The 17051-nt window shown below is 39.7% G+C and overlaps 1 protein-coding gene across 3 annotated transcripts in view; it reads right to left on the minus strand.

The window, feature by feature from the left end:
* The window catches only part of TENM1 (teneurin transmembrane protein 1), a 552583-nt gene that overhangs the window by 104063 nt on the left and 431469 nt on the right, over positions 1-17051 (minus strand). For 2 of the 3 annotated variants that reach the window (XM_029930000.1, XM_029929998.1), the window contains exons 20-21: positions 8906-9155; positions 1710-1730 (exon numbers count right to left, since the gene is read on the minus strand). In XM_029930000.1, the coding sequence (XP_029785860.1) occupies positions 1710-1730; positions 8906-9155 (271 nt within the window). The remainder of the gene's footprint in view (positions 1-1709; positions 1731-8905; positions 9156-17051) is intronic. The other variant, XM_029929999.1, reaches the window with a different exon arrangement.

Consider the following 17051-nt stretch of genomic DNA (forward strand, 5'->3'; position numbering starts at 1 on the left):
CTTAGATCTTTCTAGAATAAAAAGGAGGTTGTAACCCTACCCTGAAACAGCCTTCAATATTTTGGTAGCCAGTTTGTGGAAGTTTCAACTGAGCCAGATTAATCATGTTTTGTTTAGGAAAAGTCCATAGGCTATTTCTCCTAGAGAAATGTTATTTGCACAAAAGCACTTTGGAATGCATTACATTCATTTATTATTGAATATCCCCAATGTGCCTGTGAGGGAAGTTAAAATTATCATTCTCCTCAAATCTCAGCTGGGGAAACCCAGACCCATGGAGGGCTTGCTTAGGGTCACTAACAAGCCTATGCTCTGACCAAGACTAGATTGGATCATATGTGACTGTGTGTACAAAGTGCCTTCGAATACTTTAGTTCTGAAGCTGGCCAGAAAAAAAAAAATCCTGTCTTCCTCTAACTGAGCAACATATGCTATTTTGCTCAGCTAGGCTGTTCTAAAATTTTGTGCACTGGCCTTTAGAAAATGGAATAGCCCAACACGCAAAATTCAAATCTGATTAATGTTATTTTCTTGAAGCCAACAGTCAGGAAGTTCTTCTATATTGATACGTAATTTCTTGCCATTTCATGCCATTTCCCAAGTGCACATCAGCTCTTTTTAGATTGGTTTCTTTCCACTTTCTAAAAACATGCCATATCTGAGAAAAAAACCCCGCTGGACTACATTCCAATTTGTTCTAATCCCTTGTGTCTACATGCATATTGCAATTTGAGTTACGTGGATATTTCTTTTATAACTTCAGTGTTAGACTTATTGTCACCTTCTGGTTAGTTCTACATTCGGGCAACGCCCTTCAACTTAGCAAAGATCACTTCATCCATGCTAGTTAAAATCACATAGATTGTTAAATGGGCAATTAATGCTTATAATTAATATGGTGCAACACTTTACTAGTAAGCAATTTGACAACCAACTTAATTTGCTTAAAGAATCAGTTATGCCAAAGTAGCAAGGCTATCTTGTGCACTGGCATTTAGGAAGTAGCATCCCCCAAACGAAATCCAAATTAAAAACCCTATCAGTACCATTTTGATGACAATTGGCATTCAGAAGTGAACAAATTCAATTTTCTCCTTTGCAATTTCAGGTAATTTAGAACAGTTTTGACAAGTGTAATGCACAAACAAATTGAATAGAAATACTACGTGCCATTGTCGGTAAATGGTTGGTTTAAAGTTTTTCTACTATTTCTTTTTGGTGGGAAGAAATAGAAATCATGAGGTCACATAAAAAGAAAGGAAAAATCTTATTCAAGAAGGTCATCATGGTCACTGTCTCTTAATACACTTGTCAACTATATTTCTGGATCTAGGAAGATTGCTGTATTACCTCTCTTTCTACCTGCAACTTGAAAACAGGGAATCTGTTTAAACTTACAGACTCATTTGTAATATCGCCTAAGGAAAACATAATGAGACTTAAGGCTTTGCTTCCCCATGAAGTACTGAACTGCCAGTTTTCACTAATCTTGTTTTCTTTTTGATAGAGTCTGATCCTCCAGCAAATTCCCACTTAGCGGAGCTCTCTTCTTTTGTTAGACACTTACCTGAATCATAACTTCTAAATTCACTTTCACATCATTCCTTTAACCTTACTTAAAAAGTAAAACTTCCCTGTTAGCACATTACTAGGAGGTGGACTCTTTGGCAAGAAGGGACATTAGGTAGCGGCCCACGTGATTTGCTTACCTATGTCTCGTATCTCTGTTTCTAGGGTGCACAAGGTTATCCACGAGTGGCAAGTAAAAACAAATAGAGAGTCATCAGTATCATTCAACAAGCCAAATCCAAGCAGACACACCTATTCCTAATGCAGTTTGTGGCTATTAGAGACTCCAGAGGGATTATTTCTTCAGGTGTGCAAGGCAAAGCCCTTCTGCATTGATGGTGTCGAGGCGAAGGAAGAGCTCGCTTGGTGGGTGGGCAAAGCTCTAAGGTAGTGTTTGCTTTCCGGACCATCTTCACCAGAACCACTTGGGTTCTTGCTACATGTGCAGTTTCCCACTAGTACTGAATCAGAACCTCATGGTGGATGTGGGGCCTAGGCATTTCATTTTTAACAGATTCAGCTGGTGATTCTGATGCAGAATAAGGTTTAAGAACCACTGGGCTAGTCTTTGAGGAAGCAGCCACTGCAAAGGGCCAGACCACTCCAGACTCTGTTCTGAAAGCCACTTTACCAAAATTTCAAATCAAGCCTTGTGTGCAATAGACTTCCCAGATCTAGCCCAAAGGCACTTATAAGATCTCAGAGATAAGACAGGGACATCCCTTTTGTACTGAGCACATTATTTAGTAATATTAAAAGATCTGACAAATTAAAAGTAGAAAAGTTCTCTCTTAGACTATGGCAGAATGTCCCTGGTATGAAAACTGCTGCATCAAAATAGCATCAGTAAAACATCACGTACATCAGCTACTAGGGCCTTGTGTCTTCCAATTATCTATACTCCAAGGGTGCAAGTGGGGTAGGCAAAACGGAACTGTCAGGTCAGGAGAAGCAGAACACTTTGGGGGGCCCTTATTTGTAAGCCCCTTGGCACACAGTGCTGCCTAGGGTATTTCACTCTGGGACCTGGGATGAGCCTTCTTGCATAGGGGATGCAGTCTGTGTACAGGCCTGACTTTGGGTCAAATCTGCCCAGAATTAAAAGGCTATAATCATCTGTGAAACACAGTCATTTTAATTTTAAAATCCTTTTAAACCTGGCCCTTTATGTCATCTTAAAATACATGAAGGTAACACATTTTTTTTTACTCTAAACTAGAAAATGTTCTTATTCTTTGGAATATCAGGAAAGAAGGGAAGATACAAAATAATTTCATCTGAAGCTATCCGCTCCTACTGATTCAACTCTTTTCAAAGAAAATCTTTCTGGGAATTTCACTAGTTGGGCCACAGGTCAGGATCCACTGACTTTTCTGTTTCCCTGGCCCATCTCAAAAGAGTAGGTATCCTGTGGGTTGACACAAAAGGTCAACAGGTAAGGAGGGAGCTCTGATTAGAAACCTGGCCTCGGGCATTTGTACCTCTTTGAGTTTCTTTGTCTCGATGGAGACACTTGCTTGTTTCTGTGGGCTCTAAATGAGCAGGTGAGTGTGCTTGAGGCTGGCTTTAATCACTTCCTGAAGGAAGTTGAGTGATAAAAATACTAGAAGGACCTCATTAAAATACAACAGATTCTCCTGGTACAGAACCATTTGTGTGGCCGACAAAGGGTTTTGACATGGTGATGGCAAGGGGTGGGGTGGAGAGTAGTTTCACTTTCTTGCAGCTGCTTCAGATCCTGCCAATAGTGTCACTGTGAATGCGGAAAGATGTCTTGTATTATGAAGAGCAGCATCTCTCATTAACATCTCAGAAGGAGGAAGTGAAAATGATGGAATTTATTTCCTGTGTGTGACCTTGTTCTGTCTCAGCATTACTTTTAGTTAAAGATTTAGGATTGAGCCACCACCAAAGTCACTTTGCTGTCTAGCTAGCAACTGACGGCCTGCTGTGGTGCCGGGGCGAGCTCTTCACACGTGCCGGGGGCCCATCCGTGGGCGTCGCCGCCTGGCTATCGACTACCTAGAAGCTTGCCGCAAGTTAGGAGGAGAAGAGAGGAGTGGAATTGTGATATCTTTTTTGACCAAAAACTGCGCCCGAGGGTAGGGTCTTTAAGTTGATCTTGGATTTTCTTAGAGATGATTAAAAGGGCCATCTCTTCTTTTTTAATTAAAGAAAGTATTGAGATATAATTCACATACCATAAAAATCGCCCTTCTGAAAAGTACAATTCAGCAGTTTCTAGTATACTCAGGGAGTTGTGCCACCATCGCCATCATGTGATCCCAGAACATTTTCATCACCTCAGGAGGAAAGCTATTTCAGTTCTACTCAATCCCTAGTCAGTGACAGAAGTCAAGTTCAGGACAATGGAGGAAATATTACCAGTCACTGTAAAATAAACAGTAAAATCTCAAGAGAAATTTTCATGTCACACTGACACTTGTTGAGTCCAAACTATCAAGGTACCAAGAAGCATTTGTCAGGCTCTTATTTTCTTCTTTCTTTCATTTTAATGGAAGGACAAAATAAATATCTGGAGAATAGCAGCATCTTGAACAATAACAGCATGAGATTTTTATAAAGAATAAATTATTCCCAGTCAGGCTTAATAGGTTTTCTAACAGATTTGTGAAACTAGAAGATGAGAGGAGAGCGAGAGGGATAGTCTTATTTGAATTCTAACAAAGCACTTGATATGGTGCCTCCTATTTTTACTCATATAATTATCCCTGTTAGTTTCAGAAAACTGAAAAGTGGCCCTGAGGCCGTAATCCACGGAAAAAGAAATGAGGTCACTATTGGTGAGAAATAGCTGAAGGCCTTGAGGATGTTGAGACTGAAGAGAGGAAGCTCAGAAAGCCGGGATAGCTGTCTTCACACATGTGGAAGCGTATCAGGGAAAAGAGGGAAGAAGTTTCCGTGCGGCCTCTGATCCTAGCATTGGCTGCTACTGAGTGCATATTTGATGAAGGTAGATTTCAGTCCAGTATAAGAAACTATTTCCTCAAAGAGCTCTCCAAAGATGCAGTGGGCTGTCTAAGAGGGGTATTTTAAGGTTCCTGTTACTGAAAGGGATCAAACAAAGTAGACATGATCAAATGTCATGCACGTAGTGGGTGCCACATTGCACCCTATACTTCCATGAACTTTTCTGACACTAAGCTCACAAATCTGTGATGTCACTTTTGTGTGACCGAAATATTTGTATGTGTATGAAGTTTTAACCTGAGAAGCAAAGCCACAGAAATAACTAGACCTAAACTATCTCACATAGAAATGAATCTATCTTTCAAGCAATCTTCAGCGAATGTATTTTTGAGACTCTCTTAGATTTAATTACTTATATAATGATCTTATAATCTTCCCTTCTTTATTTCCTTACCTCAACTTCCCACTGGAAGGGAGTACTAAGATGAGTATTTATGTATGAAATATGCAGTAAACAGGCAAAGGGATATTATATACTTCAATAACAAAAATAATATTGTTGCTCTTGACCTATTGCTAGTGATAATGACACAACTGACTTTTCCTTACCCCCCCATTCAGCCAATGGGGGGCCAGCTAGAGGAAATAAATGACTGGCAACCAATGAAAATGAAATTATTTCTGAGGTCAGATGAAAGATATTCGATTCGGGAGAGTCAGGATCAGCAGAGCTGAGGAAGGAAAAATCTATAGTCTTTCAATCTTTGCAATGCAAGAGGCACCCAGAGTTGCTCAATGTGGCCCACTATGAAACAAGAGGATGGAAGACAAGGAAATCTAGAAGGGCATCCAGTAGGAGCAAGCAAAATGTCATCAAACTTTGGGCTGAGGACTACACATCTATGGATCTCAAAACAAGTTAAACTGTATAAGCCATGTGAGAGGATGCTTAAATAATAACTTGAAGTCAATTTTATAGGTAGAGAAGCAGAGAACAGAGTGGCTAAGTTATATAATGAATAACCTTGATGGACAGTGAAGATCTAGAATATTCTCTATCCCTTTCTGTAACACCTCATTGACAACATTCCTCTTCCATTCACAGCTTTAAATGCAACCAATAACATAATGACTACATTAGTCTGTGTTTCCAAGGAAACAGATGTCTTAACCAACTAAAATGACTAACATGCACTGGGGGGTGGTGGTGGCGGCGGCAATTAATTTAACTGATTTTAACAAAAAAAAAACTGGTACAAAATTCATTGAACATTATGGTTCTTAACATAGCAAAGGCTTATTATATCAACTTATTTCTCCCCAGGAAGTTTAAATCTGGAAGTTATAAAGCAAATATAAATAAATTCACCAGTTGTATGTCATAGATGCAATGTCCACAGTATAGGTTACTGATCACGACAGATATTTTTTATATTTTAATTATATATACTTATGTATTTATATGTTTATTTATTTCTAATATTTGTTTTTGAGAGAGAGAAAGAGAGTGAGAGATAGAGTGGAAGCAGGGGAGGGGCAGAGAGACAGGGAGACACAGAATCTGAAGCAGGCTCCAAGCCCCTAGCTGTCAGCACAGAGCCCAATGTTGGGCTTGAACTGTGAGATCATGACGTGAGCTGAAGTCAGACACTTAACTGACTGAGCCACCCAGGTGCCCAAGGCAGATACTTGGTTTTTTTTTTTAAAGTGACTCTAATAAGAATTATATTCATTTCTGATTAAACATGATGGATAATGTTTGGTGACATAAACTGGTTTGATGGTTTTGACTATAGTAAAATAAGGAGTTACTGTCAATTAGGTCAAAATGATCATGTCACTTCAATCGGTTTATTTCTCTGGTGGCCAGTCACAGCAGTGTTAGAGTAGAGAAGGGAAAACGATTTTTTTCTCCTGAACCAAATGCAAGGGAGAACTACTTTCTCTTTGAACCTAAGCCAGCAAATCTTAACTGTGAGTCTTTGAAAGGGGTAGGTTGCTGGCAGATGGGAACATGCAAAGAAACCCCTGAAATCTCATGTACAATTTTGTGTGAATGTGTCTTTTTCTGGGGAGAGGGCCCACAGCTCTCCATAAATTCTGAAAGGGGCTTGAGAATTAAAAAAAAATTAAGAGGACTTACCGTAAAGGATGTGAGCTTGGAAGAGCTAGCTAGGGAGACTCAGGCTAAATGAGAGAGCCTGGGTGTGTGAGCTCACGGTGTGTGCGTGCCTATTATGTTTGAAGAGCTTTGACAACCTGAGAGAACAGTACTGTGGAGTAAGAATGAATAGAGGGATTGGACAATACTTTCCACTGCCAGAAACGAATTGCTCTTTATACTGATAATATTGCTTTGCAGTTAGGGTCCAAGTTATTCTATTTTATCCTTCAAATGACTTTGTGTTGAAGGTCATAATGTACTTTGGACTAAAATGCAAATCTGTGAACTGTTAGGGCTCCTTGAGCAGAGGAGAATCTCATCGGTGAGTGAAAATTGCTGCACCTTAGGTAAATTTGCATTTAAATCACAAAGGAAGGGACCAAACTTTGCTGGGTTTTCTTAATAGTAATATTATTAGTATTAGTATTTGTTTTTATACTAATCTTATGGTTTTTCCTTGGAGGAGTTAGCTACATAGGGCTAGCCATAGAGGCTTTATAGGGTTAGCTATGTAGATAGGCTCCGTAAGACCAAGTCTTTGTCTTTACCTACTATCTGACAGCTAATATCTGTATGACTAGAAACATTCAAATGGTGAATGAATTGTTCAGTGCTCCATCAGTGTTTGGCATCATGTAGACAGAGAGCATCCCTGAGATTTTGAAAATAATGTTGAATGTTATATAAATCATTTCTAAATCCAGGCATATGAACATCTTGGCCTTCCTCATTGACTTTCCAGTAAGTAGGTGCCCAAAGAGATATACTGCTGAAAATGGTAAGTCACCATGAGGTGTGACATCCTACGGTTCATAAACATTTGATTAGAGCAGGGTGCTGTGAATTAGTACCTCTCTAGACTCTCTAGATGTGCTTTACCTTTATAAAAATCTTAACTTTACAGTCTTTTTTTATCAACCAAGAGATTTAACAGCTTTCTTCTCTATGACAGTGCTTGCAATTATAATTAAGAAATGTTTTAAAACTGGAATGAATTAATATGAAAAATGGATGGAGGCTTGGGACTGGAAGATGTCCTCAGCTAGGTGTGAAGGACTAACACAGACTGAGAAAAAGAAGGTAGATTCCAGAGTGAGCATGAGAATCTGGAAAATTTCAAGGAATGTCCTCATGCTTTCAAATTGCTATGCTTGTGTGAATATGGTGTTAAATGGAAATGACCCAAGACTTTTCATATGTTTTGACTGGCCTCGATGGTTGCTCCATCAATGTCTCTATTCTCCCAGGTCACTATTTTTGGTCACTATCTTGCAGGTCAATGAGGGGATGCCTGAGGCAACAACTGTTTTATGGACTAGTTTATAGGATGGCAACAAAATGTTCTGGAACAGAGGGAAACTTTCAGCCTAAAGTTCCAAAGGCATGTGTCAGGCATAAAGCTGTCATAACTAATTGGAGGGAAGGCGCTATCAATTTACCCAGGAGAGAGGAAACAGGTCTATCCTCTCTGGAATGGGAGGGGACGCTTTCCTTTTCTAGGTCTCCAGAGGGCATATATTTTATCTTGTAGCCACCAAAAGGGAGAAGTAAGCTGATTAAGCCATAGTCTATTTAGTTTTGATCTTTGTAACTTAAGAACATGGAATACCAGAAGGTATAAATTCCTTTCAAAGGGTGTCAAAATACTTTGTGCTCTCAAGAAAATTCCTAGAACAGAGAGTCAAAGTCTAACGATGAATGCTTTAATCTTTTTCCCCCAAAGGAATAGAGCTTTTAAGCGTAAAAAACTAGTGCTTCCCTCCTTATCAGGGGATATAAACACAGACTTCCATTTTCTTTTTCATGAAGTGACCACTTCAAAAAATTGCACCTGGAGAACTGAGAAAACTGACCCTTTTGGATCTGGCATTACTTCTACCTGCTAGAATGGAATAGATATTTTTGATCAGTCTTCGTAGTGACCAGCAGGGGCTGAGTGGCTTACCTGAGCACTTGGAAGTACTGAGATCCATGGTGGTGATGGCAGTGCCCACGGGAAAGGCCACACACATAGAGATGTCAACACTTCCTGGTTCTCCAAAGCAGTGCTCAAAAGTCATTTAAGTAGGAGGAGCGGGCCGGTTGACCTATGTCCTTTGTCCCTATTCCTGCATCTTAGGTCAGGGCTACAATATGGGTGACTGCATTTTCTGTTCTTTCTGGCAATGGCTTTCTCTCTGTGTTATCACATTCTTGCTTTTTCCTTATCTGCTAAACCAACAGAGATGAGAGGACACTTACCTTAATTCCAAAATACTAACGGAGTTTCCTGAGGGAAATATTCGTCTTACGAAATTAAAGTCGCCAACATACACACTCCCATCAGGGCCAGAAGCTAAGGCAACAGGAGCAAAGAGTTTGTTGTTGTGAGCTGGGCCATTGCAGTTGGTGCAGACTACACTCCGCTGGTGTCCATTCCCCATGATGGTTGATATGACTGGGGGCTGCTGGGAAATGAACATATTTTCTCCATTCCCTTTATGTATGATTCCTAGATCCAAGAAAAAAGAGAATAAAAAAATTACCTCATAATATTCTCAGCAACATTTTAATTTCTCTCTCATTGTTCAAAGCACCATGGAGCTTTGGCCTGGCAGAAAAGACCTTGAGAGTGAAGCACACCATCCAAGGTTTTGTTTAACTGCATAACCACAACAAACAGGAGCATGACACTTTGCCTCAGTTTGTCTATCTGTGATATGGGTTAATGTGCCCAGTCCCTTTAGTGCTGATTCTAAATGCCTCAATGATGCACTTGATGAATAACTTTTAATGACGTCTTGTTCATTTTGGGCTCTATGATTCATCTGTGGCTAATTTTTCATCTCTAGCTGACTTTCTCCTGATGCTTGGCACACACTTGTCTGACTTCAAATTACCCTCACTATGCCACTGACTGGTTCCTGAAAAGGAATTATCTGTCAATTTTAATATTAACCTTAGCAAAACACCATCAGGAAGGTAATCTACTTCTGTGAATAGAAAAAAACCCATACTGCTAGAATGCACTTCAAAGATATAAGAAAGGGGCTTGAATTTTCCACTCTTTTGGACCATATCTCACTATCATCTGTGCAGGAAATAGAGATACTGACTTATGAAAATGCTGGAAAATACTGAGCATTCTCTTTGGGCAATCTCATCCAATCTCACGTTTTAAACTTGTATCTCTATATGCCCAAACTTTCTCCTATCCAGAGTTGTCATATGCCATGCAATTTCCTGCTCCATCTCTTCACTTGGATGCCCCATAGGCACCTCAAACTCAACAAGTGTAAAATGGAAGTCATTATTTTCTGCTCCCCCTACCAAGGCCTGCTCTTCCTCCCGTGTTCCCTACTCATCTTGTGAGTGGTATCACCATGCATGTATTTACTCAAGTTGGAAGTGTGGTCATGACCAGGCCTCTTATTTTCCTCATTCTCTAAACATAATTCATTACAAAACCCACATTGAGTCCATCTCCAAAATATGTTGAACCAGTTTTGTCATCTCCATTCCTACCACTAAGGCTTTAGTTCAGTTTTTCTTAACTTCTTGGTCTCCTGGTCTCCACGCATACCTATCTCCAAACCATCACCTCCACTCCTGCCATTGAGATCATTTCAGTATGTGGCTTAGGATCTTTCAACAACTCTGTATCGCCTACAGGATAAGGGGTACATTCCCTATTATTAAGGTACACAAAAGTCTTCATGACTTGACCCTTGCCTACTTCTTCAGTCTCCCCTCTCATCATTTTCTCATTTGGGATCTTGAGGTCCAGTGATAGTGAACTATTTAGAATTATTTTCACATACTTTCATTTCTGTCTGCACTGGTACATGCTATTCCCTCTATCCTGAAAGCTCTCCTCCTCTTGTTTGCTTGGGGGAACTCTTACCTATCCTTCAAAGTTCAGTTTGATTCTTCCCTGATGCTCTGTCCAGGTGGAATTAGTTACTCCTTTGTGCCCATGGTTTGTTTTCCATAGTTCCGTTGTTACACTTACTAAGTTGTATGATACAGTTTTCATCACTTCTTTATCTTTCCCATTAGACCTTAGGCTCTATGAAGGCAAACCCTCTGTCCTACTCTTTTCTGCATTTGAGTGCCAATCCCTGTGGCCAAGTCATTAGAAGAGCTCAGCAAATGTTGAAAATAGGTTTTGAGTCTCTTGTAGTCTCCTTGTCCAATTCCCAATGATTTTACAAACTTGCTGAGCCTGGGCAGAAAATCCAAGGAACAAGTACTGCTGTGCTCAAGTCTGCCCAGAATGAGCCTGGGCAGGTAAAAGATCCATGTTGTGAGAAGGCATGCCAACATGTCAGACTGAAGTACCTGACAGCAAATGAATGAAAGCAGTAATCCTGTATAGTCTTATTTTTTCTCCCATGACCCCTGCCATCTATCTCCTTGAATTGCCTGTTACTCTCCCTAAACAATTCCTGAAATGTCTTCCTCAGTTTTCTTCCCACTTTTGGTCCCACAGTCCTACAGTAGAGGCCACTGATCGCTCAGAAATAGGAAGATTGCTGGCAAAAATAAATAAGAGAGTAACACATGCACAATACCAAAACATGTACTTGGAAGGGGTCTTCCAGGAAACAAATCCCATACATCATACAGTCATCAGATTTCAAGTCTAGGTATTTTGACTCTCCCTCTCAAGGTGATTTCTGGCTATTTTTTTTCAGCATGTGATCTGCAGGAGCAGCTATGAGTTTATGCCACAGCAAATTGGTCTTTCATTGCAGAACTGTGAGATATCTCGAAGATCACTATTTTCTTATTAATTGTATTAATAACTTTATTGGGCAGTAAAAAAATTCTTAAGATTTATAATAGTTAATTAAGTAAGATTAATTGGACTGAATTTCATTTCCCAAAAAACACTTAATTGCAGTGTGATCAACATTACAATTTAAATGAGTTAGAAGGAAGTGAATGAGAACTGGGATGACAGTCACACAACATCATTGAAAAGAAACCTCCTGACGATCACTACCTGAATATCCTACCAATGAGACTATGATATGTTCTCTAACAAATGAGGAAACCAACTGTTTAGCATGTCTGTATTTCAGCAATGCATTATAAGGTATATCATTCAAAAATATGTCCAATTATTGGCTTGGAAATACCAGATTTGCTATTAACATCTATTTTCACAGGTAGATCTCCATTTTTTTTGTATCAGTATAACAGTATAGTTAACAATTACCTTCAAAATGACATGTTATTACCAGGCTCCTGGCAATTTAAAAACTAAAGATGGCTATTCTAAACCATTCTTCTAAGCCTACAATTCTAAAACTCCCCTTTTCTATTAGAAAGCCCAGCACTCCATCAAAGAAGAAGAATGATTAAAGGAAATAAAACATAAGGCAATGTACTTTCTGATTACATCTCAACAATTGATGTCTTGCATTCATGCAAGGTACTGAAGTGCCCGTGTACTGAAATTACCATTCCTGTTTAAAGCTGAAGCAATCAAAACAAAAATGGGCAAGCCCCTTTTGTATTGCCCTGGAAAAATAGATCATTTTGAAGGGTGTTTTTGTTGTTTCAAGAATCTGTTTAACCTTCCATTACATAGAACCAGGGCATACCATCTAGCAACAATGATTTAACACCAATTCTTCTGCAAAAGGTTGCTTTGAAAATATTTTGTTTATGTTCCTGGAAATCTTGATCAATTACTGCTGACTTCCTTCCAGTTTATTCTGCCACACATGCTCATTTTGAAAACAGAGTCAAATGCTCCTAGGAAAACACGCATTATTTATATGAAGGCCAACTTCCTGCAGAGGGTTGGGTGTCTTGTTTACAGTCAACAAAGAAACCCCACTGAATGGGGCCTAAGGCGTGTGTTCTCCCTTAAGTTTCCTCTTCTCCACCAAGAAGCCAAAGTCCGTTGTGTAAAAAGCTAAGCATACTTCCAAACCCACTGCTCATACCCTCCTGCTACCTTGCTCAGAACTTCTTTTGAAGCTTATAAATAAGTTTGAAATAAAATTTCCCCTTGGAAGCCAGTGGGTGGTGCTTTATGCTGATTTCAAAGAAGAAACCATTTTTCAGACTTCTGAACAACGAGGGACACAATACATATTTCTCTTAGGACCTGACTGGGAGGTTATAAACACAAACTGGGAGATGCGCCAGTGTGATCAATGGAAATTTACTTCCCCTCCCAGTAAAACCATTTGTCAACAAACTACTGGTCTACTTTGGAGGCTACGTTAAAAGCAATTCTTTATCCATTTCAGACAGATGAGAATATCCAATTAGTACCCTGGATTGTTTGTTCTAATAATTTTTAACATTCAACTGGGAGGACACACAAAGGGACGTGTTTGATAGAAAGATATACTAGAACAAATAGCTTACCTCTGTAATAGATGACTCATGCACACATTTTTATTTCTCATAATTTTATTAAAAAAAATTTTAATGTTTTATTTAGTTTTTTGAGAGAGAGAGAAACAGCATGAGCAGGGGAGGGGCAGAGAGAGAGGGAGACACAGAACCGGAAGCAGGCTCCAGGCTCTGAGCTAGCTGTCAGCACAGAGCCCGACGCAGGGCTCGAACCCACGAACCGTGAGATTATGACCTGAGCTGAAGCCGGACGCTTAGCTGACTGAGCCATCCAGGTGCCCCTATTTCTCATAATTTTAAAGGGCTGATTTCTTTTAAAACGTAAGACTATGTACTCTCTGTAATCACTAGGAAGGTGTATTTTAAAGGAATAATATTGAAAAACACAAGTTCCTGGCGTTTTTTTTTAAATATTGGTGAATGTAGAAACCATCTATATATATCAGGCATAATATTTGGAAACAATTCTCCACAACCAATGGTTAATTGTCAGGTAAATATAATTGCTGCAACTAAAATGACAAATGGTCTGATAATACTGCCTTCTAGAAGTACCGTCTGCATAATGATTTTGGAAGCAAAGAAAAACCGAAGAATTGAATGGCAGCAGGCATCCAATCTAATTACAGGTGTCTTTTTAACCAGTGAGAAGAAATTGGGGGAAGATAGATTCTTGTTTCTAATCTGCCATCTGTCTCAGATCAAAAAAAGCAGGGTGCCTCAAGAGTTAGGCTTTTCCCAGAAAGAAGTGGAATGGGGGAATTTGGAAAGATGGTCGCTCTCGCCTTAATCAGTCAGAAAAGACTGTCTGACCTGAGGGGGAAAGAGCATTGCTTTCTAAATTGGTCTTCTCAAAGCTGCTCCTTCACACTTATCATTCCTGCTTCTAAAAACTGCCTTTGTAGGTGGGATTTTGACTTCGAAAACATCCCATGAGAGGTGTTCGTGTCCAAGGTCAGGCTGAAAGGCAGTGGCAGAGCTGGCTTCAGATCTGTTTCCTGGCAAGTGTGACAAGTTCTTGGGTAGAAATACAATGTGCCTACAAATGAGATGATACAATGAACAAATGTTCTTTGAAAAAAACCTATCTAACGTAACGTTTCTGTCTCAGAACGAAATTCTCAGAAAGAGACCAAAAGCAGATTTAGTAGGGCTGGGGTGCGCACAGGGGATCCTTTGAGGGTGACAACAATATTCCCAAACTGTTGTGGTGCCGGGTGCACAACTCCATAATTTACTAAACATCACTGAAGTGTACATTTAAGGTGGGTGAGTCATACGGCATATCAATTGTACTTCAATAAAGGTGTTATAAAGAGTCTCAGAAACAACTTGGTACCTGTTATAGAGAACCTGATTACTGGTGAAGCAGGGGTGGAGAGAATACATCTGTGGAAATCGGGGGCCTCCAGAGCCAACTTTCTCAATGGCTCCCCTCTGCTCTGAATTTTTAAGCCTGTGTGAAGCAAATGGTAAGAGGACACAGGACTAGGAGCACACAGCGGGGGACTGGTTCAATCGAGGTCATTTCCCACTTTGTGCTTAATGTCAATGACAGGCATTTGAAAGAGACAATCCATACAAGCCAATAAAAGTGAGTGGAAAAGAAACGGCTCCTTAAAATGTCAAACTCTTTCAAATCAAAACAAAAAGCCTCATAATTTAATAAGTGGCATCTGCCCTTTCATTTTTGTACTTTTAAAACTGTGATTCTCCTTTTGACAACAGAAAAAAGTTGACATTTTATATCTGTGCCTGAATCTTCGCTCTTAAAAAAACAAACAATTTGAAATGGAATTTAGAATATTCCTTGAAAGAGAGGGAGGAGGTATAAGGATGGCACACAGCAATGGACTCATTTACCTCAGCGTCCCACACTGGGACCAAGGTAGGTGGTGTCATTCCACAGTTGAAGCAAACTTGCTTAGTTTTGCCAATCAAAATTTCCCAGCCAATGAGGCTGGTTGGCTTGACTGACCCAACTACGGTGCAAACAAAGTATGATCACAGGTGCGATTTTAAACGGATCTCTTAGCCTCTGTCAGTTCATGGCCTTACAAGATAACCCGACCTTAGCCAGCTGTTTCATGGAGGAAAGATGCATAGAAGGATTGCTGGATGGAAAAGTGTAAACGGTCTCAAGACATTCACATCCCCACTTCTGAAGAAATAACCCAAAGTACATGTTCCACTGAAGGTTGCTCAAAATCTGCCTTTTTGGGTGAAAAGAAATGCGATTTCACAGTGAAACCTTCTCAGCAGATGTTCAAATGAAAGCTGGACGGGCGCACCAATGACCCACCTCCCAGTAGGAAGCAAAACGAGGTGAAGGAACTTAGATGACGCATTTCTAACCAGGGTAAGGGAGATCAGTTTGTCTGAAAGACGCATGGGCTCAAGGGCCACCTGTGGTGCCTCCTCCTGATATAGTTAACATTTAAATTACACACTAGGAGAAAGTGAGAGCAGGAAGAGTAGTTCAAAGAAGCAAAGATGGACTGCCCCCTTGCCCCAGATTCTTTCACTTCTTCTCCTGTCTTCTTCCTACTTCTTCTCCTCTTACCCACCACTGTCCTTTGACTCAATTCCTAGCTTCTTACTGGATCTGCTGACATTTATGCGGATACACGACTGTGGTGCTGAGAAAAGAGCACACAGCTCTAGCGTTTACTAACGGAGAAAGTCACGTGACTACGTGCGCCTCAGATTCTTGATCTTTTAAATGGGATTAATGCGACACTGCAGGGTTGTTGTACTTAAAGTGGGACAGAGTGCACCAAAGCCCTTTGAAAACTGTATCACGTGGATGATTCATTAATCCTAAAGTAAATATTTTGCTTCACATTTTTAACATCTCTGAAATAAGTATGTATCTTGCAATCGATGGATGTCATAGTTTAATTGGCAGCACTTTTCATAAAATAATGGTGTAATTGATGAAGTCATAGATTACATAAAACACAGCAATTCTTATTCTACTTTTTAAAAGTTGGTTACAGTGTCGGATACGCTGGTTAATTACTTGGGATACAGCAATAATTATAGATGATTCTTAAAACCCAGTTTCACAGAATTTGCGATGAAGAGGTCTCACCCACTGTACTAGCGCTAATTTGAAAGCAGACTATTGTATTTGAAAAGAAATACACTAACATGGCCATCTCTCGGTGGTGGACTTACACCACCTTAATTTTACACTTAATTTTTTTCTTGTACTTTTCCAAGGTTTCTGCATCAAATATGTGTTATGTACGTGTAATACATATACATAGCATTATGTGTGTGTGCATATAGAGCATTAAGAAGACAGTATTAATAAATGTTTTAAAAGCTTCTTAAGTGCATAGAAACAGGCACCCTTGAACATGAAATGACAATTATTCTTGAGTGAAACCTGGCAGTGTGTATGAAAAGTCTTAAAAACATTTACATCTTTCCCTTTGCATGAGATACCTAAACTAGGCAAATTCATAGAGACAAAAAGCATAATAGGGGCTCAGGGAGGAGAAATAGGGAGCTGCTATTTAATGGGTATAGATTTTCTCTTTGGGATGATGGAAACGTTCTGGAAATGGACAATGGTGATGGTTGCACAACATTGTGAATGTACTTACTGTCACTGAATTGCAAACTTACAAATGGTCAAAAGGTAAACCTCATTATGCATCTTTCACCACAATTTTAAAAAGCTCCATTGCATGACTGTAAACATCTATTAAACCATTCTATTATTGGACATTTACGTCTTTCCCATATTTGTAACAATTAAAAATAAGAGTATGATTTCAAAATTGTATATCCTTAAAAGTTTTTAAATGTTTATTTACTTTTGAGAGAGAGAGAGAGAGAGAGAGAGAGAGAAAGACAGAGCAGGAGTGGGGGAGACACAGAGAGAGAAGGAGATACAGAATCCAAAGTAGGCTCCAGGCTCTGAGCTGTCAGCACAGAGCCTAATGTGGGGCTTGAACCCATGAACTGTGAGATTATCACCTGAGCCGAGGTTGGCCACTTAACCAACCAACTGAGTCAC

The sequence above is a fragment of the Suricata suricatta genome, chromosome X (genome assembly GCF_006229205.1).
Source record: "Suricata suricatta isolate VVHF042 chromosome X, meerkat_22Aug2017_6uvM2_HiC, whole genome shotgun sequence".
In the NCBI taxonomy this organism is placed as follows: Eukaryota; Metazoa; Chordata; class Mammalia; order Carnivora; family Herpestidae; genus Suricata; species Suricata suricatta.